The sequence below is a fragment of the Lemur catta genome, chromosome 10, assembly GCF_020740605.2.
Source record: "Lemur catta isolate mLemCat1 chromosome 10, mLemCat1.pri, whole genome shotgun sequence".
In the NCBI taxonomy this organism is placed as follows: domain Eukaryota; kingdom Metazoa; phylum Chordata; class Mammalia; order Primates; family Lemuridae; genus Lemur; species Lemur catta.
In genome coordinates this window covers 1,316,728-1,339,431 of record NC_059137.1, presented here as the reverse complement: position 1 = coordinate 1,339,431, position 22,704 = coordinate 1,316,728, and the positions used below count along the sequence as shown (strand labels likewise).

The 22,704-nt window shown below is 63.3% G+C and overlaps 4 protein-coding genes across 12 annotated transcripts; 1 reads left to right on the top strand and 3 right to left on the bottom strand.

Moving 5' to 3' along the window:
• Window positions 1-28: 28 nt before the first annotated feature.
• On the bottom strand, window positions 29-3,206 carry LCN6 (lipocalin 6). Its single transcript, XM_045562058.1, has 7 exons — window positions 3,057-3,206; window positions 2,697-2,836; window positions 1,448-1,518; window positions 818-928; window positions 587-688; window positions 313-338; window positions 29-130 (listed from the first exon to the last, which is right to left on the bottom strand). Exons 1-7 carry the CDS (start codon window positions 3,177-3,179, stop codon window positions 128-130), a joined length of 576 nt encoding a protein of 191 aa, XP_045418014.1. The 5' UTR covers window positions 3,180-3,206; the 3' UTR covers window positions 29-127.
• A 4,530-nt stretch (window positions 3,207-7,736) lies between these two features.
• Window positions 7,737-11,554, bottom strand: LCN8 (lipocalin 8). Of its 4 annotated transcripts, none has more exons than XM_045562048.1 (7): window positions 10,786-11,554; window positions 9,745-9,875; window positions 9,268-9,338; window positions 8,668-8,808; window positions 8,505-8,594; window positions 8,377-8,402; window positions 7,737-7,904 (listed from the first exon to the last, which is right to left on the bottom strand). In XM_045562048.1, exons 1-7 carry the CDS (start codon window positions 10,981-10,983, stop codon window positions 7,878-7,880), a joined length of 684 nt encoding a protein of 227 aa, XP_045418004.1. In that variant the 5' UTR covers window positions 10,984-11,554; the 3' UTR covers window positions 7,737-7,877. The 4 variants fall into 4 exon arrangements, with proteins under 4 accessions (XP_045418004.1, XP_045418005.1, XP_045418006.1 ...); XM_045562049.1 differs by having other exon boundaries at window positions 7,737-7,857; window positions 10,786-11,551; XM_045562050.1 differs by having other exon boundaries at window positions 8,668-8,772; window positions 10,786-11,546.
• A 1,625-nt stretch (window positions 11,555-13,179) lies between these two features.
• LCN15 (lipocalin 15) lies at window positions 13,180-19,996 on the bottom strand. 6 transcript variants are annotated; one of them, XM_045562044.1, is made up of 7 exons: window positions 19,919-19,996; window positions 16,234-16,373; window positions 16,080-16,150; window positions 15,777-15,887; window positions 15,001-15,102; window positions 14,736-14,800; window positions 13,180-13,317 (listed from the first exon to the last, which is right to left on the bottom strand). In XM_045562044.1, the coding sequence occupies exons 2-6, from the start codon at window positions 16,344-16,346 to the stop codon at window positions 14,766-14,768; spliced, it is 432 nt and encodes a 143-aa protein (XP_045418000.1). In that variant the 5' UTR covers window positions 16,347-16,373; window positions 19,919-19,996; the 3' UTR covers window positions 13,180-13,317; window positions 14,736-14,765. The 6 variants fall into 6 exon arrangements, with proteins under 6 accessions (XP_045418000.1, XP_045418003.1, XP_045418002.1 ...); XM_045562047.1 differs by having other exon boundaries at window positions 16,234-16,366; window positions 19,919-19,951; XM_045562046.1 differs by lacking the exon at window positions 19,919-19,996 and adding an exon at window positions 17,471-17,668.
• LOC123646341 lies at window positions 19,726-22,442 on the top strand. The gene is made up of 3 exons (XM_045563167.1): window positions 19,726-19,846; window positions 20,273-20,539; window positions 21,759-22,442. Exons 1-3 carry the CDS (start codon window positions 19,726-19,728, stop codon window positions 22,151-22,153), a joined length of 783 nt encoding a protein of 260 aa, XP_045419123.1. The 3' UTR covers window positions 22,154-22,442.
• Window positions 22,443-22,704: the final 262 nt, after the last annotated feature.

Below are 22,704 nucleotides of genomic sequence, written 5' to 3'. Positions count from 1 at the left end.
CCCGGCTGACACTCAAGACATTGGCGGGTTTGGTTGCAGAATCACTTTATTCTGATCCGGAGCCGGGGTGGCCCCCGACCGGCCTCCACGGGGACCTGGTGGGCACTGTCCCCAAGACCCGCAGCCTTCACTGAAACCCAAGACAAGCGTGTGGGGACCCCGGCTCACCAGAGGGGCCCCCTAAGCCCTCAGCACCTTCAGGGCAGTGGAGCCACTAGCCCTGCGGGCTTGGATGAGGGTCCCCCCACCCTCTGGGGTGTGGCAGCCCCTCCTGCCTGCAGGGCCCGGGCGATGCTGAAGATGGTGACTCACCTGCAGGATCCTGCGCGCACAGGTGACTAGAAGGGAGGCAAGACGGGCTGTGAGGTCCGGCTGCGCCACTCCCAGGGCCCCGTCCCCGCCACAAGCCTCACCTGCGACGGGGGCTGGCCCTGCAGCCCCAGCCCTGCCCAGCGCCCTGCGGCCTCCATGGCGGCCGAGACTGGCAGCAGCCGGGAACTAGCCCCACGTCTGTGCCACCTGTCACACCCCTCGGGCACCAGCCCTGGCCCTGAGCCACCCCTGTGGCCATTCCAGGGACACTCACGGTCCTTGCGCAGCTGGGCCTGCTGCTGAGACAGGAAGCCCAGGCCCTCGCTCCACTTGGAGAAGAGCCCCAAGGCCTCCTGGCTGGCTGTCTCGCTGCGACCTGCAGGCGATGGCGGGGCCATTTGGCTCTGAGGGTGGGGGAGGGCCGGGGAGGAGGCAGGGAAGGATCACGGAGAGTTGGGAACGGGCCCAGGGTGAAACCTGGGGAGAGGCCCCTGTGGCCACTCACTGTATAGCTCCACGGTATTGAAGGCCTCGTCCCCAAACTCGAGCTGGGTGAAGATGATGGCGTAGTCTCTGAAGTTAGTGCCCAGCACGCGGTACTCCAGCACGCCCAGGGCTAGAAGACAGCCGCCCCCGCCCCCGCATGGTAGGGCAGCTGCCGTGCCTGCCTGCGGCCCCCGAGCCAGTTTGGCCATGGGGGAACCAGCACAGGGCCAGAGCCGTCAGACCCCAGGAGACCCCTCCCAGCGGCCCAGAGCCCCCGGGTCCTGTCTCCCCCACACCCCACCCGGCGCCGGTGTGGAGTGGCTCGGTGACTGACGGACAGACGTACGAAGAAGCCCTGGCCCAGCCCTGGCCCTGTGGGGGGACAGCCGCCAGCCAGGCACCGAGGCCCGGGCAGGCGTGTGGGGCGGGGACCGGGCTGGGCACACGGCGAGGTCCGAGCTCTCGGCACAGGGGCCTCTCTCCGCTCGCAGCACCTGCCCGAGCCCCTGACAAAACCAGGTTCTCCAGCTGCCTGGAGAAGAGCCACACGGAAATCTCCGGAGTGGAGCTGCGCCCTCCCCGCAGGCGCCGGCCTCGGAGGCACCTCAGGGAGACTCAGCCCAGGGCAGGCACCTGCGGCCACACTTACCGGGGTTCTCAAACACCCATCCGGAGTCTCGTTTCAGCAACTCCACAACATTCTGGTTGCACCCCTCCAGCCTGCAAAAGAAAAGGCCCCCCCCAGCGCAAGGTCAAGACCCCGCGACCCCAAGGGAGGAGATGGGAGCTTGGTGGAGGCCAGCGAGGCTGCCGGGGGCCTCCCGTCTTCTTGACAGCCCGTTACCCGGAAACCTGCCCTGCGCCAGTCTGACCCGTCTGGGGGGGGGGCGGCCTGGGCAGCGAGACCTCCCATTCACCTGCCGAGAGCCTGTGGCTCCAGCTGTCTGCACAGAAAACGGGACACAGAAGGAGCCCCGGACGGGCGGGAGGTGAGTGTGACGCCGGGGAGCGGGGCCGGTGGTCCCTGGGCTGTCCGTCCCCACTGAGCAGCCCAGCAAGACCAGGGTGTTGCTCAACAAGAGGGACTGGTGCCCAAGTGCATGTGGGAAAACAGGAACCAGGGAAGGCCGGTGGAAGCTGCCACCTCGGCACAGACCTGTCCCTGCTTGTGCCGCGGCCAGTCTGCCTGGGTGGCCCCTCGGGCACAGGAGGGAGGCCACCTCGGGGAGGAGGGAAGAGCCTCGTGCCTGGCGTGGTGGCTCAGGCTGCGCTGTGGAGCAGCCTGCCGGAGGCAATGCCACCGCGCCACCCGCCAGGCCCTCTGCCCAGTGAAGGGAGGTGAGTGCCGACACCTGCCCCAGCGTGGCGCCCCTGGGTGGCCTGGCCCCCCCACCCCCGGCCACGCACGTGGTCTGCTGTGGTGAACACACGCTTGTGGCTCTGCGGGTCTTGGCCGGCTTGGCAAATGGCCTCAAGGCCCCGTCCTGTGGGCTTCATTCTGTGGAAGAATCAGGGGCTCTTGGGCCCAAGGCGTGAGCCCACCCTGAGGACCATGTTCAGGAGGATTTGCACAAAGAGGAGGCTTCTCTGCTCTCCAGGAGCCCACAGGGTGACCAGGAACAAGGGGCACTGGCTGTGACACTGAGGGCATGTGTCCTACCCAGATGGCAGCCAGGCCCAGAGTCCAGGGACATAGACGGGAGTGACGGGGCAGAGGCCCGGCAGCTCAGAGCAGAGCTGGCGGGAGGCCCAGGGTCGCGGGGCCAGGGGCAGGTGTGCAGAGTCCACACGGCTCTTGCCTGAGCCGGCCGAGCCCGGCCTGTGGAACCTGTGGCCACAGGCACCTGCCGGGGAAGCCCGGGCGGGACCCGGCACACACCGGACCCCGCCTCACTCACCCGCGCCGGGAGGACAGCACCTTCAGGCTGTTTCCTGGAGTGAGCGTCACCACGACCCCTTCAATGTCCCTCACGTCCTTCTCCACAGCAAAGCCCCTTTCACGGGAGGCCACAGCAAGGACATACCAGGGCCCGAGAAGCTGCATTGAGGGTGTTCGGTGAGAGAGCCGCCCGCAGAGGCCCACGTGGCTGTCCGGAAGCCCAGGGCCCCTCACGCAGGCCCAGCCCACCCCTGCAGTCTGCCGATCGGGGCTGGCATCAGGGGACCCAGGAGCCAAGTGGCCTCGGAGGAGGGGCCCGGCCAGACCCACTTCGGGGCCCACGCTGAGCAAACCGTGCCATGCCCCCCACGGGTGCCACCTGCTTGGGGTCCAGCCTGCCCAGCCACACAGCCTGGGCCCTGGGCATGGAGGCCAAAGCCAGAAGAAGGGCCAGCAGCAGGCGCCCCATCCGCCCAGAGGCCCACATGCCCCAGCACACCATGGGGCCGGGACACTCGGTCCCTCCAGGCCCTGGAAACCATTTATATGGCCCTGAATGCCTCCATGTGGGCGGCAGTAACCATGGGGACACTGTCCCGGCCTCTCACAAAGTGGAAAAATTACCCAAGGAGGGGATTATGCCGGGGTAGCCTCTGTCCCTGGCCAGACTCCCTGTGGAGCCGAGACAGGTGCTGGGAGTGATCCAGAAGGAGCACCCTAAACCCGGCGGCACGCCTCCCCCTCCCTGGGGATCCGACCCCCTCCCACGCCGAGTCTGGGGAGACAGGAGACCCTGCTGCCCACTGCCAGGCCCGTCGGGAGGCCAATGCTACCTCCAGGGAGAGGTACAAGCTGCGCAAGGACAAGTGGTTCTTCCAGAAACTGCGGTTGGGGTATCTTTTGTTTCATGGTTAGAAGAATGAAAAGTTCCAAAACTGTTTTTTAAAAGGCTCCCACCCCTTCCTGGCCTGCCCACCTCCTGCTCTGAGGGCCGGGCCTCCCGCCCCCAGCCAGCACCCGCCAGGCCCAGCCGTCCTCCCGCCCCCGCAGGCCCCCCGGGCTGCCCGCTCTGCGGCCTGGGCTTCCGCCCCGGGCCGTCCTGGCAGCAGAGGACAGCGGTGCTCCGCAGGGTCTATCTGAGCCCCCGAAGCCCTGGGGGTGGCCAGGAGGGTCCGAGGATGCCTCAGCCCCGTGCCGAGGCCACAGCTGCGTCCTCTGGGATTCGCTCCTTGGCCGGCTCACCGCTTACCCCCCTGGACGCTCCTGCGCCGCCGCGGGCTCCGGACGCCCAGCCCTTCTCTGCGCAAGCGCGAGCCAGCCCCAGCCCCGGCCGCTGGCCCCGGGGGCTGTGGCCACGACACAGCCACTGCCAGCCGGGCAGGGTAGAAACCAAGCCCCCGTGGGTGACAGAAGCAAAGGCTGTTTCCTCAGAGCCCCAGGGCTCAGGGCAGCGGCGCGACCCCCAAGCGGGCGGGGCGGGAAGCGCCTCGGAGCAGGCGCAGGATCCTAAGTCGGAAGCGGGGACGAAACTTAGGGGAGCGGCCGGTGAAGGCTCACGTCCTGGCCCTTTGGGGCCGATGGCCCGGGGCACTGGTGCCCGAGGAGTGGCGGCGCCACACGCGGGCTTGTGCCGCAGACGCTCCGGGACGCATGCGCGGGGCCTGCGTTTCCCAGACGCCTTTGCGCCTCTTGTGGCCACAGGGTCCCGTCAGCCGCAGGACCGGCGGGATTTGGGGGGCGGAGGGAAGGGGAGGCCACTGTCCCCCCAGGGCTCCCGAGGGAAGGAGCCCTCATAAGCCCCGGCCCTGCTTGGACGAGCAGCCCAGCAGGCGAAGGTGGGCAGAAGCCCCCAGCCCTGCGCAAACGCCAGCTGCGCCCCCCGCCCCGCGGGGCCAGAGCAGCCCACCGTGACCCGGGCTCAGGGTGGTCCCCGGCTGCCCGGCACAGAGACAGGTTTCCTCGGGAGACAGTCTCCCCAGATTCCCATCCTGCTCTTCAAATTAATTCAGTCAACTGTTTCAAGTACGTTTTCCAGCGAGGAGACTCGGACCGCGCCAGCGAGCTGCGGGCTCGGGAGCCCCTCCCGCCTTGGCGTTCCGGGACGCGGACCGCGGAGAGAGCTGCGCCCGCTCTGCTCGCGGGCGGGGGCCACCGCGGAGGCCTGCGGAGGCCGAGAGCGAGCGGGCCGTGGACGCGACCCCCGGTCGCCCGCGCCGGTGGCCAAGTGCCGAAACGGATCTCTGCGCAATCTCCCCAAAAGTATGATGCTCTTGAAAAAAGAGAAATACGACCGCACAAGTCATTTAAGAAATTACAAATTTCACATTATCTAGAAGTAAAAAATAAACGCAAATGTGCGGCAGACGGCTCCCTCCAGACGCTGTCTGGAGACTTCACAGAGAGCCGTGGCGGATTCCAAAACTTGCACAGGAGCGAGAAGGTGGGACGAGACTAGGACCGACCAGACAGAGCCGAGGAGCGGAAACGGCTGCAGCCGCGACGCATCCGCGTGGAGCCGGGAGCCAGCACGGGAAATCCGCGGCGCCTGCAAAATTTTCTGCAAACCACGGTCCGCAGTACTTTGACTACAGTGCCCCTGGCTGTGGCTTTGTGAGGCTTTTTTCTTTATTTTATCTTGCTTAGGTTTCGCTAAACTTATGGGGTCTGTAAGATGATGTTTTCCATCTAGTTTGGGGAATTTTGACCACCATTTCTTCAAATAATTTTTCTGCCCAATTCTCATTCCCTTCTCTTTCTGGGACTGTGTTACATGCTTCATTTTGCCCCCCATATCTTAAGGTGCTGTCAGTCACTCCCTCCTCTGTTCCTCGGACTGGATAACTTACATTGCTTTGTGCTCAAATTCATGGACACTTTCTTTTGCCATCTCCAATCTACTGTTAAATCCACCCAGTAAATTTTTTTCTTTCGCTTATTTTACTTTCCAATTCTGTGATTTTGTTTTTTGTTGTTGTTGTTTCATGTGTTTTGTTTGTTTTCTTCTGAGACAGGGTCTTGCTCTGTCATGCAGGCTGGAGTGCAGTACTGCAATCCCAGCTCACTGTAACCTCAAACTCCTGGGCTCAAGGAGTCCTCCTGCCTCAGCCTCCCAAAGTGCTGGGATTACAGGCCCATTTTGTTCTTTTGTATAGTTTCCATTTCTCTGCTGAATTTTCCTATATGATTCCTCTATCTGTTCAGTCATTTATAGTTTCTTCATTAATTAATTCATCTTTTAATTCCATCATGTCATTAATTAATTGTTAGGGTTTTTTTCCTTTTAACTACTTATAATGGCTGCTTTAGACCTTTGTCTTCGAAATCCAACTTTAGGTGTTCTCCGAATCCGTTTTTAGTAACTTTTTTTTAAACCACAGGTCATATTTTTCTGTTTCTTTGAGTGTCCAGTAACTTTGCAGGACATTGTTGATGCTGCGTTGTGGAGACCTGCGTGCTGTTATCGCCCTCTGAGTCCTGTGGACTTTTGTTAGAGACTGAACTGTGTCCTCCCAAAATTCACATGTTGAAGCCCTAACTCCCACTGTCACCGGTTTGGGAGACAGAGCCCTTAGGCAGTCACGAAGGTTAAGTGAGGTCAAAGGGTGTGGCCCTAATTCCTTACAAGAAGAGGAAGCCACACGAGAGAGGACTGTCTCAGCCTGTGAGGACACAACAGGAAGGCTGCTGTCCACAAGCCAGGCAGGGAGTTCAGAAACTGAATTTTCCAGCACATTAATCCCAGACCCCTAATCTCCAGAAATGTGAGAAAATAAATTTCTATCGTCTAAGCCACCCAGTCTGTGGCATTTCACTCAGGCAGCCCCAGCAGCCTAGGACATTCCAGCAGGAGATCCCATCACAGGCCGAGCTCCTTGAACTGGCCGCAGCTTTGGCCGGGCAGGTCTGGGACAGTCACGGTGGCCCCAAGCACCCCTCACCTGCTCTGAAATGTCTCTCCTGTGGGCCTTTGGGGGCTCAGTGCAGGATTCAAGGTGAGTCTAGGCTGTAGTTTTTGCCCATCGCCAGGACCTTGTGGTCCCAGCCAATGCCTGAGGGTCAACGAGGTCCCCCCACTGTGCTGGGTGACCCCCCCAGCACTGCTTGGCCTCAAGCATCCATCCGTGAGCTGCTCCTGCTCACTGTCCACGTCCTACCGTGCGAGCACCCACCACCCTCCCACCCTGAGTGCTCAGCGCAGTCCTCCCGGCAGGGCCTTGTCCTAGCACCGGGGGGGAGCAGCGCCCACCCCAGCCAGGCCCAAACACCTCATTACGTTCTGGGACTGGAGGGTCCAGGCTCCAGCGTGGTCCCAGCCATGAGCCATGCAGTGCCCTCCACACAGGGAAGCGGGGGGCAGGCCTGTCCTGCGTGTGAGCCGCAGCTTTGGAGAGTCGTCACGGAGATCCCGCCGCTCGTTGCTGCACCGAGGCAGACGAGCCCCCACCTGTGAGCCCTCAGCTCCCCCCGGGGAAAGACTCACGGGCAGCGGGTTTGGCAGCGGGTTCACGCCAGCACCGGCTGCGCTGGGACACCGTGCCTGGGGTGATGGGCACACCGACTCTGGTCACAGCCCTCGTGCGGGGGCTGCCACCAGCCAACTACTTCTTCTCGGGCCAGACACTGTCCCCCAAACCCGCCCTGCCCCAGGGACATCCCCACCGAGCCCCCACAGTGAAGTTCACCTACAAAATCCCCCTCCCAATCTTGGGGCTCCCAGGGAGCCAGATGGGAAAGGCAGAGACACCGCCAGCCCAGTGGGGACACCCCAAACCTGACACTGAGAAGCCAGACCCAGGTGGGGCCCAGGGAAGCCCACCCGCCTGCCTCCCACCAGAGCCCCTCGCTGGGCTTGGCTGGGCACCCGGCCGGGCTCCGACACCCGGGTGCACACAGGAACACCCAGCAAGAGCGACCTCTCTTCCGTGACCAGGGAGGGTGCGCCAGGCCGTCGCCCCGGTCTTGGGTGGGTGCCCACATCCCTAAGCCTCACTTTTATGAATGGCCCCCCACCTCCCTGCCACCCACCCTCGGCCCATCCCCCAGGAAGGACACGCGGGCATTGGCTTTGGCGGCACAGTTTATTCGGAGCAGGTGCAGGAACCCCTCAGGCGGGGCCCGGGAGAGGCCAGGCTGTGGGGCTCAGGCACCGGCCCGTGGCAAAAGCTCCGCTAAATCAGCTCCTGTGACCGAGAGGGCAGGCTCAGGGCCCGCTCAGCCCCTGGAGGCCCTGTGGGGCAGTGGCGAGGCCGCGTGATGGGGCCAGTGTCCAGCCACCTGGCTTGGGCAGAGCGCCCAGCTCCCTGAGCCGCGACTCCTTTGTCTGCACAGTGGGGTGACAGTCACAGCCTCTGGGGCCAGCACAGCGCCAGACTCGGGCCCGAGACGGCACCCACAGGGCCCGTGTCCCACCCACCCTCGGGCAGACCCCACAGGGGCAGAGCCAGCCACAGCCCAGTGTGGCTCTCTCTGCTGGACAGAAAGTTGGGGACAAGGGGCCACCCCTTCCCCCACCCAGCACGCAGCATCCCTGCCTGCGACCACCACCCTGGAGGCTCCTGCTCCATCTCTCGAGTCGCCCACCAGTGCCATGGGACATCCTCTTCAGAGCAAGGGACAGATGGGCCCTCCCACCCCAGCCAGGGGCTCCTGCCAGGCCCGGGAACAAGGGGCATCAGTGCGGCCGAGGGGCGCAGTCTTACCTCCTTCAGGAGCTTGGCGCACTCCCCTGCAGGATGGGGCGGGTGAGGGGCGGGTGAGGGGCTGGCGGGACCCACCCCTCCGAACCCCCGCCCAGCACAGCATCCACCCCAGCGGCCCCTGGTCTCACCGTGCCGGGCTGCCAGGTAGAGCCCAGTGTCCGCTGTCAACTCTCGGAACCTCCAGAATCCCAGCGGGTCATCGTCCTCCAGGCTCCGAGCTGTGGGGCACAGGGGCTGGGTGGGCGGTCCCCGGGAGGACAGCAGCAGGGCAGACCCCCGCGAGGAGCTTACTGAAGTACTTGAACACGTGGAAGTCCCTGCCCTGCCAGCGGAGGGACACCCTCAGGATCGCGTAGCCCGAGTAGTCCGTGTCCAGCACGTGGATCTCCCTGTGGCCTTCGGGAGCCAGCGCGGGGTTGGCGGGGAGACCTTCTGCAGATCCAGGCGCCCGAGGGGGTGGACCTCGGAGGCCAGGGTCTGCAGGGCCCAGCTCCATCCTGTCCCCACCCCATGCCCAGGCCCTGCCACGGTGCCCTGGTATGGGACACTAGGGCAGCCGTTGAAGGATGACCCAGCATGTTGTAAAGACAATGGGAGGGTGTGGGGCACAATGTACAGGGAACAGCACAGGGAACAGCAAGGGAAACAGCATAGGGAACAGCACAGGGAACAGCACAGGCAATAGCACCAGAAATAGCATGGGGAACAGCAAGGGGAACAGCATAGGGAACAGCACAGGGAACAGCCAGGGGAACAGCAAGGGGAACAGAGTGGGGAACAGTGCAGGGAACAGCAGGGGTAACGGCAAGGGAACAGCAAGACCTAGTGAAGCTTTTGTGACTGGAATTGTGACTGGAGTTGTAACTGTAGCAACAGGGCAACAGCACTTACCAGGAAAAGCAAATTTCCCTGAAATGTCTATTTCTGAGCCCACTATTTTTTCTGTCTCACAGCTTCCTGAGCTGAAAGGCAGCAAAGTGCTCACTGGGAAAATGCCAGTCTGCGTCCCCTCTGTTGGGCACATTCCCAGAGCAGGGCGTGTCTTCAGGAAGGGCTCAGGCAGCCCCTGCAGCACCCCGGAGTCTGGAGCAGGACCAGGCAGGGAGAGTGCAGGGCAGGGGCTGCACCCGCCTCTCCCCCTCGGGCTCTGTCACCTCCAGCGAGCCACCTGCTCCGTGCCCATTTTCCTTCCTTATAAATTATGTTTGAAAATATAGGTCTGGGAGCCCGGGGTTCTGGCTTTCCCTGGGGTCGGGGTCCCAGGCACGGGGAGGGCTGGTCCACCCAGGTGACACCTGCAGCCCGGGTCCCACAGCGGCGCCTGGGCCGCAGCCACACACGCCTTTTCCTCCCCGCAGGGCCTCTTACTTGTTATACGCGGCCTTCACGGTCAGGTCACTCCCGCTCGCGGTGAGGAACAAGCCCTCCACTCTCTTCGGGGCCTTCAGTGCCAGGTTTTGGTCCGAGGCCAGACCGACTTCCCGCCAGAACCCAACAAGCTGGAGAGAAAGCCAGAGCCATGCCCAGCTCTGAGCGGCTGGGGTGAACCCCCCGGGGGCACTTCTCAGACCCCAGGAAGGGAGCTGGGGGCTCTGAGAGGTCAGCGGATGGCAGCAAGACGCCTCTGAGCCCACTTGTCCCCGCAAGCCGTCCTTCGGAGGGTCCCCCAGGCTGTGAGACGGCGAGGCCCCACAGGCAGGCCCCTCCGCTGGGCCACCTGCAGCTGCTGCGGGGCTCACAGGCCCCGGGCAGACCCCCGCAGCCGCAGCCGCAGCCGCGGTGGTTGGGGCCGGGAGGGGCCCGGGGAGCGGAGCAGAGTGAGCGGCTGTCAGAGCCTCAACCCCGTGGGAGTGGCACCTGCTGCACTCGGCAATCCTCCAGAGCCCAGAACTTCCTCTGAAATGTTTGGAAACTGGTTATTTTTACCAGAGAAAAGAATCCGCGTCTCCAGCATGGGTTATCCCTGGGCCTGCTCGGGGGCACCAGGCCGGCAGCCCGCACGGACGCAGTGAGGAAGGAAACGCCAGCAGAAAGCATCGGACGGACCCCAGCACCCCCGCCAAGCCCTCCGCACCGGGAGGGGCCTCTGGCTCCCAGAGTGTGCAGAGCCAGGGGTGCAGGAGGAGCCCCGCACCCTGAAAAAGCCCAGGACTGCCCGGCCTGGCTGGGTACAGCCCTGTCTGCAGAGGACCCCCAGGGAGGCCCTCACACCCCGGGAGAGGAGGGACCAGGCCAGCCGAGCCGAGCTTGGAGCCCACGACCAGGACCCTCAGCTGCCTGGCTTCATGGGCGTCCAAGACAGGGCGGCAGGGATGGGGACAGGTGGCCTGCAGCAGCTGGACACTCTCTGGGGCCCTCCCTGCCCACCCAGCCCCGGCGTTTGCTTTCATGCTGAGAAGGAAAGGCCACCTTCTGCAGGTCTAGGTCCACCATGGCCGCCTCCACCTGTGCCCGGAACACCAGGAAGATGCCCAGGACGGCGCGCAGCAGCCGGGCCTCCATGGCAGGGTCTGGGCTCGTGGGCAGCTCTGCTCCCGCAGCACCTGGGCTTTTATTTGGAGAGAGAGTGCGAGCGTGCAAGCGTGTGCAATCCCCGGGGACCAACATTAGGCAAACGTGGCTGCCAGCTGCTCAGAGACTCCCGGTGTCTCTGCACAAGTGCCATCCGGCCTGGCGGCACCACACCCACGCTGGACAGCAGCAGGCAGCCGCCGCCTTCCTGGCGTGTGGACGTGGGTGGACGCGGTGGTGGGGATGTCGGGGGGCCTGGGAACAGGAGCAGCCCACCCACGCCAGGCGGGGGGGCCCTCCTGCTCACGGGACACTTGGTTCTGTGGGTTCTTTCTGGTTGTCTGGGCACAACAGCACGAACGCTCTGGGGCCTGGCGGGGCCTGGCGGCCGCATCGTACCCACAATTTACAGCCTCTGAGCATGAGGTGCGATTTGAACCCAGGCCCCATCCCTTAGGCGCCTGGCCTGGGACCCCCAGCTGTGCCTCGGACCCCCCACCAGCAGCATGTTCTGCACCACACCAGGGACGGCTGTGAGACTTGGGGGCCCAGCGGGAAACAGAAATCGGGGGGGTGGGGGTGGCACCACCGCGGGCTCAGCTCATGCTCCTCTCCCCAGGGGCCTGAGCCTCTTCCTCCTCCCGACGGACCACACAGGGGACCGGAACCTGTCCGGGCAGACGCGGAGCCCGGCTTCCAGACCCACCCCAGCTCCTGCCTCCGGCCACGTGGCCCAAGACAGCGCTCCGCCCCAGTTTCCCCATCCCTAATGGCTGCCGGCTGCCGCAGACATTAAACGAGCACGGGCCCTGCGTGACGTCCCAGGCACACGCCTCGCCCAGCCCTCCCCTGTCAACTCCCGGCACCCCGCCGGCCTCGAGCCCTGTGTCCAGCTTCTCTCAGCCCACAGAGATGATTTTGAGTGACAATTTTATTTTCAAAAACAACTTTATTTGTGACACATACTTAAAAAAAAACAAAATCAAAAAAACTCCCACCCTCCAGAAATGAGCTAAAAAATAAACAAAATCTACCCTCCACCTCCCGTTCCCACTCCCTCCTCCCGGCCCTCGAAGAAAGGGGAGAGAGGCCAAGCATGGCGGCAGAACAGCCTGTCCGGGACGCCCTCCTGCAGTGGGGCCAAGGGACGTAGCAGGCTCTGGTGCCAGTGCCACAGGGGCACGGTCACCGGGGGTCCGAGCTCCAGCTCCCAGCAGAGGGGCAGGTGCCACGTGGCCAAGGAAGTCGGAGGGTACCTGAGGCAGCTCCTCCCGGACCAGCATCCTGGCCCGGCGGGGGCAGCCTTCCCACCTCTGGGGCTGGAAAAGCCCACCTGGAATGGCGCGAGGCCTGGCCAGCTGAACGGTCAGTCCCAGTCATCAGACCCCACTCCCCAGGCGGCCCGGGCAGCTTGGATCCCATCAGGCAGTGTAGGGACAAGTCAGGACCGGCGGCCCAGAGCTGGCCCACACTCCGGAGGCCCAGAGGGACACCAAAGGCCAGGAGCAGCACAGGGACGGCGGGAGGCTGAGGAGCAGGCCCCAGGGTGGCTCCCAGCAAAAGAGGGAGGCGGAGGCCCCCCTGCGACCAGGGCAGGGTAAGGGCAGATGGCCTCTTGGACAATTGCTTCCACCCTTGCCCTGCGCGGGCCGCAGGCACTCATGAGCATCAGACCAGAACCTCCAGCACCTTCCTGCCTCCACCCCCAGCCGCCCTGTGAAGCGTGTGCCAGACGGGCAAGGCCTCTGAGTTCCCATCAGGACCCCGTGGCACAGCGCCAGGGCCGAGAGGGACAGTGGGGACGGGCCCCGGGGAGGGCCTCTCTGTGCCCCAGCCTCGGGGGCAGCGCAGAGCCCCGGCCCTGCAGCCCGAGCCGCAGCTTGCTGGCCACGTCAACTTCGGTGAGTCCCTCCCGGTGCCTCACTGTCCTGACCTCTGAGACAGTAGGCTCGGCGGGGGTGCTACGTGTGCCCAGCCTGTCTACTAGGGAGCCACAGGCCGAGGGGCAGGGGCCAGGAGTCCACTTCTGGGGCGTGAATGAAGTGCCACGATCACACCAGTGGTGGAGGGCAAAGCCCACGCAAGCCAGACTCCAGGCCTCCTGCGGCCGGGCCTGTGCTGCCCAGCGGAGCCGCAGGGCCTGTCTCCACTGGGAACCTGGGGGCCGGACCAGGGTGCTGGGTTCTCCCTGGGGGTGCAGCCCCCACACTGCCTCAGTCTCCAGGAGTGCTGGGGTCAGCACGGGGCCCACTGCGCCCTCCCTGAGGGCATCTCCAAAGAGGCAAGAAGCTGTCAGGCTGCGGAATCTGTTTATTGAGAGGGAGGAGGAGGGGTCTGTGGGAGCGGGGCTGGCAGGTGGAGGAGGCGGCCACGGCGGTCCCCCCGCGGGTCTGGACTCCCAGGGTGGCGAGGCCTGCGGCCCGGGCTCACCTGCACAGGGAAGGTCTGGCTGCTCTGTCAGTTGCTCCCCAACAGATGCCCTGGCTGCCCCCCAAGGGCAGGGAGAGCTGATTCTGTCTGCTGACGTGGACACACCCACTCGCCACTGCCCCCACCTGCCCTCGGGGGCCCCTCACTCACTCAGTGGCAAGGAACGCCAGCCTCTGCCCTGGGTGAAGAGGGCAGTGTGGCAAGGAAGCCCCGGAATGGCCACTAAACCACAATGAAACCCACAGCCGCTATGAAATTGGCGGGGGGGTGAGGGCAGGAAGATAGGGCTCACATCTTCTGCCAACAGAACCTTCTGGGGGTGATTTGGCAGTGACCCCCCATGTGTCCCAAACCACCAGGGGTGTGATGGGAAACTTAGCAGCCCCGATGTCCCCGCGTGCCACGGCAAACCCCAGAGAGAAGAATGCCGGGCGCTGACCCAAAGCTCATGGAAAAGCGCAAAGATGCGGGAAATGCAGGTGCCGGGACAGGAACGGGCTGCAAAACTGAGGAAACGCCCACCCCCAAGGGGACCCCGGGAACATCTCTCCTTGCAGGGTCCCTCTGGAGGCTGGAGGACCTTGCAGTCTTAGCTCTGATCCAGGGTTTTACGTAGGTGCCCACGTTCCCGGCAATGGGCCCGGGTGAGCCACCCAGCGTTTTCCTGGTGCCTGCTCTGAGGGACGGTCTCCCGAGGACCTGTGTCTGGGGCCCTGTGACGGGCACTGAACGAGGCTGTGGGTCTGCCTCACGCGGCCCTCGGGGAGAGAACGAGGACCAGGCAACTCCAAAGTCGGGTCTGTGCCCTGGGAGGTGGGCCCAGGCTCTGGGGACACAGGTGTAGCAGATCGAATAGTGCCCCAAAACTTCACATCCACCTGGAACCTCCAGATAGGACCGTATTTAACATAAGGCTTTTGAAGATACCATTAGTTAAGGATCTAGAGATGGGATCATCTTGGGTCTAGTCGGAGCCTAAATCCAAAGACTGGTGTCCTCACAACACGAAGGAGATTTGGACACAGGCCACAGAGGGAAGGTGGCCGTGGGACGACAGCAGCAGAGATTGGGGTGATGCCTCCACGTGCCGAGAAGCGCCAGGACTGTGGCACCCCCAGAAGCTGGGGGACCTGGGGCGGACTCTCCCCGTGAGCCTCCAGAGAACACCGCCCTGTGGACACCTGGACTTCTGGCCTCCAGGGCTGAGAGGACAGTTCCTGTTCTGAGCCACCCAGTCTGCGGTACTCTGTTGTGGCAGCCCTAAGAAACTAGGGGGGCTTCCCGGGAGAGGTGACGTCTCAGCTGAGGCAGAACTGGGGGCAGGGGGGTCTACACACGCAGAACTCGAGCTGCAGGGGAAGGAGAGAGGCGAGCAGCCCTGCAGGGCCCAGAGAACCCGGGGAGTCGCCCTGGCCCACCTGGGGGGGGCGAGGTGGTGTCCAGAGGTGTCAGGGCGCCTCCTTGTCCTTGGGGGAGCACGCGTCTGCGGGGAGGAGGACGTCAGTGAGATGCCAGGCTGGCCGGGGCAGCCCTCCGTTCCCCCCCACCACCGTGCCACCGAAACCTCTCCCTTAGTCTGTGTTGGGGGACTATGGGGCTGGAGGGGCAGCCAGCCCACCCCTAGCAGAGAGGAGCACCTGCTACCCACTCGCTCCGGGCTGGGGCAGGGCTTGGCCGGCGTACCTGACTTGGGCAGCAGGACCATCATGTCGTCAGGGAGCCCCACGGTCGGGTAGAAGTCCCGCAAGGCCTTCACCGCCTGGGGACTTGCGTCCGGGGTCCGGCCTGGGGCAGAGCAGCGGTCACTGTGAAGCCAGCAGCTCACAGGGACTGTGGCAGGGGCAAGGGGCAGGGGGAGGAGTCTTGGGCCTCACTCCACCTTCCCGAGGGCTGACAGCAAGGCTTCCAGGTGAGGTCAGGCAGGTTGTGCACTGCACGAAAATGCCCGCCTGGCTGAAGTCACACAGCTAATTCACTCAATGGCACCCTGGAGGCTGGGGTGCCCTGGCAGCTCTGGGCCATGCTCTGCTGGGCCCCACACCCCCTGAGGCATCTTTCCCAGGAGCTCGTAAGGCCAGCCCCAGGCCTCACCTGGCCCTCGCCACCTTGGCGGGCCCCAGGAATTAGAGTAGAGCCTCAGCCCCAGTTCAGGGACTCAGGCAGTGAGACCAAACAGGGCAGGGTGGGTCACCACTCCCAGGAGGCCAGCATCTGGCCCTCAGGGACCCCTCCAGCCGACCCCCTTCCCGTCCAAAGCACTGTGAGGTCCAACCCCCACCCCTAGGCCCAGACTCCGGAGTGAAGAGGTGGGGGCAGGGGGGATGGGGCGTGCCCAGAAGGGGAGGATGGGACAGGAGAGAGTGGGGCCCGAACAGAGTGCTCCCCAAACACCGGGTGGGGTCCAGAGGGTGGGGGTGGCCGAAGGGGCCTGGTGGGGGCGGGGCCAGTGGGGGCCTCACTGTAGAGCTGCACCATGGTGCTGAGGGCCCCCTCCAGCTCCTTGTAGATGTAGACGACCGCGAAGGAGCTGTAGTCCGTGTCCACCACACGCACGTCCAGGTAGCCCAAGGCTGCAGAGGAGGCGGGGGCCGTGGAGAACTGGACAGAGCTGGGCGCCGACCCCACCCACGCCTGCCCCTGCAGGGCTGTGAGCCGGGGCGGGGGCAGAGGGAGGCGAGGGCTGGCGAGAGGCTGGAGACAGCAATGGTCACCCTTGGAGGAGTGGGTCCAGGGCCCCCGAAGGTGCGTAGGGCAGGACGTACCTGGGACTCTGAAGTGCCCCGCGGAGCCCACCTTCAGGTACTCAGCATCCACCTGCTTACAGCCGTCTGCCCTGGGGGTGCACGGCCCGCGTCACTCCCAAGCCCGGCTGCCCCAGCACGTCCCTAGCCCAGCCGGCCAGCCCAGGCAGCTCACCCGGGGAACTCCATGTGGACGCTGAGGCCGCCCCCCGCGGTGGCCCTGATGGCCCTGGTGGACATCAGCAGGTGGTCCTTCTTGCCCAGGAAGACTTTGCAGTCGGACACCATGGAGACCACGTACCAGAGGCCTGAGAACTGTGGGCAACTCAGTGACCAGCAGGAAGGCCAGCCAGGGCAAGAGCCCTCCTTCCCCTGAGGCCCAGAGAAACAGGGCCCTGCCTGAAGTCACACAGCGCAAGGTCTCAGGGTCCAGCTCTGGCCCACAGTGGGCAGGAACTCTCCTCGGGCAGGTCACAACCCTGCTGTGAGACTCAGTTCCCCCAACTGTGAAATGGGCGCAGTCATTACCCCACACGCAGGGTTGCTTCAGGGTTCAACAGAGAGCAGCTCTACAGCACTCCAGGAAAGGGGCCGTTTCTATCACCACCCGTCGCTGTTTGAGGCAAGGGCTCAGCCCCACCCACCGGCGGCACAGCGCAGAGGCCCCTGCTACCTTTCCGGCATCAAAGTCAGGCTGCACCAGGACCTCAGCCTGGGCTGCACACGCCCAGAGCAGGGCCAGGACCAGGCTCAGCAGGAGCGACTTCATGCCCACGCTGCCCTCCAGCCCCTGGTGCCCTGAGCCCCCAAGCCCCAGTGGCCCAGCTTTATAGCCCAGCCCACCCCCGGGCCCACCCGCGGAGCAGGCTGGGGAGCAGGAGGCACTGTGGCTCCAGCCCTTGTCCATTGTTTGGCACAATCGCTCGAGTGTCTCCACCAGCTCCAGAGGTCATTTCCTGGAGGGCTCCAGACAGCCAGGCTCTCGCCTGACCACACAGGCTGAGGATTTGTCTCCCAGACCTGCCAGGCATGTGCCACCAGTCGCGGGGCCCTCTCGGCCAGCGCCCCACCAAGGCTTGCCCGGATTCACACCCCAAGCACCTCTGTTCACCCACCGGCCTGGCTGGGGACAGGGGCCCAGGGTACCTGGGGTCTGCTCTGGCCAGCGGGCCCCCACCTGGGATCTGGTCACCTAGCAGTCCTCCCTCCCTCTCGTCCCCAACACAGGGGTGGGCTCATCCTTGGCCAGAACTCTGGACAGAGCCTGTGCTAGCTAGCACAGCGGTGAGAAAGGCCTGGGCACCCCTCACTCCCAACACCCCCTGTTCCCGACACAGCCACCAGCTGGGCCTCTAGCAAGCACACCTGGGACCGGATGGGGCTGGGCTGGGACTTAGGGCGGATTATGGTACCGGACGCTGCCTTATCACTGGTTGTGTAAGTGCGCAGGTGGGAGTGACGCCGGGAGGCGCCGGGGGCTGGTGGAAGCTGGAGCCTGGGAAGGTCTCTCCAGGTGACCTCTCTGTCTGCACAGAGCACCCAGGGAGACTGGACAGGGAGCAGCAGGTGGCCTCAGGGCACACCACCCGGGGAGGGGAGCACCGCCAGCCCTCCGGAGGGGAAGGAGGAACAGGGTCAGACAGAGAACTTCAGCACCCAGCGGGGAGGGAGCGGAAGGAACTGAGGGCTTCTCCTGGCCACCCCCCACTGCCCCCACTGGGCTTCAGGAGGTGCCAACTCTCAGGCAGGTCCCTGCCAAGGCCATCGAGAGTCACCAGGTGGAATGCAGTCCAAAATGCCTGCAGAACTCTCAAGACTCAACAATAAGAAAACAAGCAGGCCGATTTAAAAAACAAAAACAGGCCAAAGATTTGAAAAGACATTTCACCAAAGAAGACAACTAGATGGAGAATAAGCCGAAGAAAAGGTGCTCAGCATCGTGAGTCATTAGGGAGATGTAAACCGGCCATTTCAGGACACAGTGACTGCACTGATCAGAACGTCGGTCCCAAGGGCCGATGGCTGAGACGCAGCCGGGCCTGCTCCAGGGAGAACGGGGTGGTACCGCTCCCTCGAAGGCGCGCTGGCAGATTCCCATAAGGCGAAACATTCGGCGCTCCCGGGCATTCCCCAAGAGAAATGAAACTATGTTTCCACCAAACCTGCCCCTGGCAGTGACTTCATTGGCAATCACTAAAATCTGGCGACAACCAGATGCCCTCAATGGGCGGGTGGATGAGCAGGCGGTGGCCCATCGTGCCCTGGAACATCACTCGGAATAAAGAAACCAGCCGCTGACCCACGCGGCGCACAGCTGCGCTCAGATGCACGGTGCTGCGTGAAAGAAGCCAGTCGGAAAAGTCTACCACCTGTGACTCCTCTGGCATGACATTCAGGACTAGGCAAGACCACAGGGACAGAAACCTGCTCGGTGGTGACCAGGGGCTGGGGGTTCGGGAGTGATTAACGGCAAAGGGCTATGCGGAAGATTTGGGGTGATGGAGCTGTCCTATGCTGCGATTGTTTGCAACTGTCGAAACATATAGCACTGTACCCCGGGAGCTAAAAATAGATCCTAAGCCTCCCTGCTGACTGAAAAGACCCCCTCGGCCAAGGGGACGCCGGCTAAACCTCAGAACTGAGTTCCCAGCCTGAGTTCTTCCTGGGTCTGCTCCTGGCTCCTCCTCTCCCTCTGGCCTCCTTGCGGGCACTGGGCACAATGCGTGTGGCCTCCTGTGTTTGGGCAGTGCCTGCTCCCCACACGCGCACACTGTAAACTGCCTGGAACAGCATCCTCGCGTGGCGTGTTCACTCCGGTGTCCCCAGCGCCTACTGGGGCCCGGCGTGTAGGAAGATGGTGCTCAGTGAACCTGTGTCAGTGAGTGAGGCTGGGTTGGCCTGCAGGTCACTAAGGCCTGCGATCTGCAGCTCACGGCAGCATTTGCAGCCAGATGGCCCAGCAGGAGGCCGCCTCAGTCCCCACCCCGGGGGTCTGGCACAGGCTAGGCTGCCAGGGCCTGGAGTCCTGCCTGCCGCAGCTTCCTGTGCGCACCGGCACGTGCACACCCCCCTACCCACTCGGGAGGCTCGGCGGGCAGCGCCCAGGAGGTGCATGCGGGGCCGGGTGGACAAGTGTCCTTAGGGCAGGAGTCAGACCTACAACCTGGAGCCCCTGGACCTGCTAGAGGAGCTGGCAGGTGCGGTGCCCCCCATGGCCACAGGGACGGGTCGGAGCAGAGGGCGCCGGTTGGCTCGGCAGGCGGAGTGAGGTCTAGCCTTGCGCTGGAAGGGAACGAGCCTGGTTCACGCAATGCGTGGGGGAACCCTGAAAACTTTATGCTCAGCGAAAGAAGCCAGACCCGTATCTTATGATTCCCTTTTCAGGAAATGTCAGGAACAGGCAAATCCGGAGGCCCGAGGGGATCGCTGGTTACCGGGCTGGGAGAGGCACGGGCAGTGATTGTTAGTGGATAGGGGGTCTCTCCTTGGGGTCATGACAATGTCCTAGAGTTGACGGTATGGCTGCAAAACTCTGCTGATGTACTAAAAACCACTGAGTTGTAATTGTGTGGTCCGCGGAAAAAAATCTCAGTAAAGCTGTTAGAAATAAAACCTGTTGCCAACCACCATCCACCTTTCAGAGGACAGAAGCTGAAGTGCTCTGAGAATGACAGAGAAAATCTCAGGGGAAAAGAGGTGCCCCTGCGCCCCAGGGTGCCCTCTGAGCCGCTGGGTAGCCCCTGCACCCTCAAAGCCCCTGCGCCTCCGAGTACCCCCTGCACCCTCTGGTAACCCCTGGGCCCCCTGGTAACCCCTGCCCCGCCCCCCGTTCTCCCTGCGCCCTCTGGTAACCCCGGTACCCGGAGCTGCACGGGGCCCACGCCCCCCGGCTTCTCGCTCCAGCTCAAACCTGCTGAGCCTCCAGCGAGGGCCGGACACGCACCCTGCACTGATTGGCTGAGAAGAGCTGTCTGTGCTTTGCTTTAATTGGCTGGAAGCAGCTATGGTCCAAGACTCAGGCTGATTGGCGGAGAGAGCTAGGTAGGCTCATGCTGTGTGCTGATTGGCCTGGACAGTCTGGGTCCATACCTTGTGCTCAGCAAGTGTTGCGAGCCACGTGTGACCTGCCCTGCCCCCCCACCCCCCACGCGGGGAGACATTCTTCCAGGGACATTCTGGCTCCCAGGCTGAGCGGGACTGTTTCTGACCCTCAGAGACGCAGGACCCACCGCCAGTTGGCGGGCACCGGGCAGACGTCATTGCTGGGCAGCGGCTGACTTTGTTTCCCTCTCAGTTCCCTTGGGGACAAAGGAGCAGGTGGGCCTCAGTCAAGGCCAGCACCCTCCCTGCCCAGCCTCCACCCGGCTGCAGACACACCCTCCGAGCAGGGCGCCGCCGGCAGGGGCTGGGCCAGCCTCCTAAGGTGCTCATCTTTGGGGATGCCCCAGGAGCCAGAGCTGTGGCTGGAGGCCCAGGCCCAGGTGAGCGAGGCCTGGGCGCCCTGCTGAGCCCGCGGGACCACGTGGTAGCACTCCGGGCTGGCCAGGCTGGGATGTGGAAAAAGCAGGGGAGGGGGTCTCTCCAAGACTGAGACCATTCCTTGGACTTTCCTGCCTCCTCCCGCACTCACTGGACACCTCCTGGGGACACAGATTCTCCACGGTGGGGGGGAGGCTCCCACTCGGGGCAGAGGAAGAGGGACTCCGTATCAGGCAGTCCAGGGCCGCTGCAGAGGACCCTTTTCCCGTCTTAGACAGAGGAAGACACCCTGGGCCTCAGAATATGATTGTATTAATATTTGGAGACAGGGCCTTTAAAGAAGTTAAGCTAAAAGAGAGCCAGGCATGGTGGCTCACACCGTAATCCCAGCACTTTGGAAGGCTGATGGGGGAGGATCACTTGAGGCTAGGAATTCAAGACCAGTTTAGGCAACATAGCAAGACTCCATTTCTACAAAAAATTTTAAAAATTAGCTGGGCGTGGTGGCATGTGCCTGGAGTCCCAGCTACATGGGAGGCTGAGGCAGGAGGATTGCTTGAGCCCAGGAGTTCCAGGCTGCAGTGAGCTATGATTGTGCCAGTGCAGTCCAGCCTGGGCAACAGAGCAAGAACCCATCTCTAAAAAAAAAAAAAAAAAAAAGTAAGATAAATTTTAGGGTGGGCTCTAATTCGATGTGACTGGTGTCCTTATGAGAAGAGATTAGGACACAGGTGGTGTAGAGTCAGACCCCAGTTTCCTCCAATTCTTTCTCGTCCTGACCAAGAAACACAGTGCCTTGACCACTCTGTGACCCAGCTACCTGCAGGTTGTTCCCAGAAGGCTTGAACCCAAGCCGGGCTGTGAACATGCCCAGGCACTGATAAAGGTGTGCGGGTTGTTGCCCAAAGCACTGACAACCAAACCTGATGCTAAACACAGAGAAACTGGCTCCCACCCTGAGTCAAATTCCTTGAACCTCATAGAGACTCCATACCAACGCCCTCGGGGTGGACATGCCTGGATAAAACATTCTTTTTCTTTCTATATCCACCTGAGGATACTCTGCAACCCACTCTATGTAGGTTTCCCCACAGATGCTGTGGACTGGTTAGCTGGCATCCAGTGCTTCTTTCTCCATAATCCCAATCAGCCCCATCTTGGGACAGTTTGGGGCCCTCTCTCATGGGCACTGCTCTGCTGCTGCTTTTGGGGTGACTGCAGCCGCAGGTTTGGCTGGACAGAACAGATGGGCACAGAGAGGAGACCACGTGAGGACAGAGGGAGAAGACACCGTCTGCAAGCCAAGGAAAGAGGCCTCGGGAAGAACCAGCCCTGCTGACACCTTGACCTTGGACTTCCAGCCTCCAGGTCTGTTGTCTGAGCTGCCCAGTCTGTGGGGCTGTGTTCTGGCCCTACAGCTCTGGGCCCAGCTCTCCCTTCACCCTCTCACTGGGCCCTTCGAGGCCTCGTCTGGTCTCCAAAGCCCTCCCAGGGCAGGTGTCTGCTCCTCCCACCCATCCTGCTCAGGCCTGGTTTCTGCATGGCTGCTTCTGAACCCCACCCCCCACCCTGCAAAGACCTCAGCTTCTGAGCAGGCCACCATCAGACTAACCTAACCCTAACCCTAACCCTCTTGCTTTGGCACTTCCGTGTCCCTCCTGAGACTTCACCCCCAGCTCATAACTCATAACTGCTTTCGAGTAGTCCTTAAGCAAAGCCCCATCCCAACAAATGACAGTATCATCACTACACCGCTGCGAGTGTGTACACGGCCCCGACCTGGCTGCGCCAGCGCCCGCTTTTGTGCAGCGGAGTCAGCAGCGCCTAAGGACCCGCAGCCTTGGCCCGAGAAAGCGCGGCCGGCGCAGGGCAGACAGTGTAGGCCCCTCCCACCTTCGCCCCGCCCCGCCCTCTGAGCAGGCCCCGCCCCTAGACCCCTCCCCTAGACCCCGGGGTCTCCGCCTGCTCCTGCGCAGGCCCGCCTCAGTTCCCGCCCCGCCCCTGCCTCAGGCCCCGCCCCTAGACCCCTTGGTCTCCGCCTGCTCCTGCGCAGGCCTGCCTCGGGCCCCGCCCCAGTTCCCGCCCCGCCCCTGCCTCAGGCCCCGCCCCTAGACCCCTTGGTCTCCGCCTGCTTCTGCGCAGGCCCCGCCCCAGTTCCCGTCCCGCC

What these genes read in the sequence shown, in the direction of transcription:
- LCN6 (XM_045562058.1), bottom strand. Translation starts at nt 3,179, where the DNA reads ATGGTGTGCTGGGGCATGTGGGCCTCTGGGCGGATGGGGCGCCTGCTG. An exon ending in ATGGGTGTTTGAGAACCCCG is followed by an intron (nt 929 to 1,447) that starts GTAAGTGTGGCC and finishes GCTGTCTTCTAG; the next exon opens with CCCTGGGCGTGCTGGAGTAC. An exon ending in CAATACCGTGGAGCTATACA is followed by an intron (nt 689 to 817) that starts GTGAGTGGCCAC and finishes CATCGCCTGCAG; the next exon opens with GTCGCAGCGAGACAGCCAGC.
- LCN8 (XM_045562048.1), bottom strand. Translation starts at nt 10,983, where the DNA reads ATGTTGGTCCCCGGGGATTGCACACGCTTGCACGCTCGCACTCTCTCT. An exon ending in CTACCTGGCAGCCCGGCACG is followed by an intron (nt 8,403 to 8,504) that starts GTGAGACCAGGG and finishes CCCATCCTGCAG; the next exon opens with GGGAGTGCGCCAAGCTCCTG. An exon ending in GCGCCAAGCTCCTGAAGGAG is followed by an intron (nt 7,905 to 8,376) that starts GTAAGACTGCGC and finishes ACTGCCCCACAG; the next exon opens with GGCCTCCAGGGGCTGAGCGG.
- LCN15 (XM_045562043.1), bottom strand. Translation starts at nt 16,827, where the DNA reads ATGAAGTCGCTCCTGCTGAGCCTGGTCCTGGCCCTGCTCTGGGCGTGT. An exon ending in CTGACTTTGATGCCGGAAAG is followed by an intron (nt 16,374 to 16,731) that starts GTAGCAGGGGCC and finishes AGTTGCCCACAG; the next exon opens with TTCTCAGGCCTCTGGTACGT. An exon ending in GGTCCTGCTGCCCAAGTCAG is followed by an intron (nt 14,801 to 15,000) that starts GTACGCCGGCCA and finishes TCCTCCCCGCAG; the next exon opens with ACGCGTGCTCCCCCAAGGAC.
- LOC123646341 (XM_045563167.1), top strand. Translation starts at nt 19,726, where the DNA reads ATGACAGAGAAAATCTCAGGGGAAAAGAGGTGCCCCTGCGCCCCAGGG. An exon ending in AGTACCCCCTGCACCCTCTG is followed by an intron (nt 19,847 to 20,272) that starts GTAACCCCTGGG and finishes TCTGACCCTCAG; the next exon opens with AGACGCAGGACCCACCGCCA. An exon ending in GGCTGGAGGCCCAGGCCCAG is followed by an intron (nt 20,540 to 21,758) that starts GTGAGCGAGGCC and finishes GGGTGACTGCAG; the next exon opens with CCGCAGGTTTGGCTGGACAG.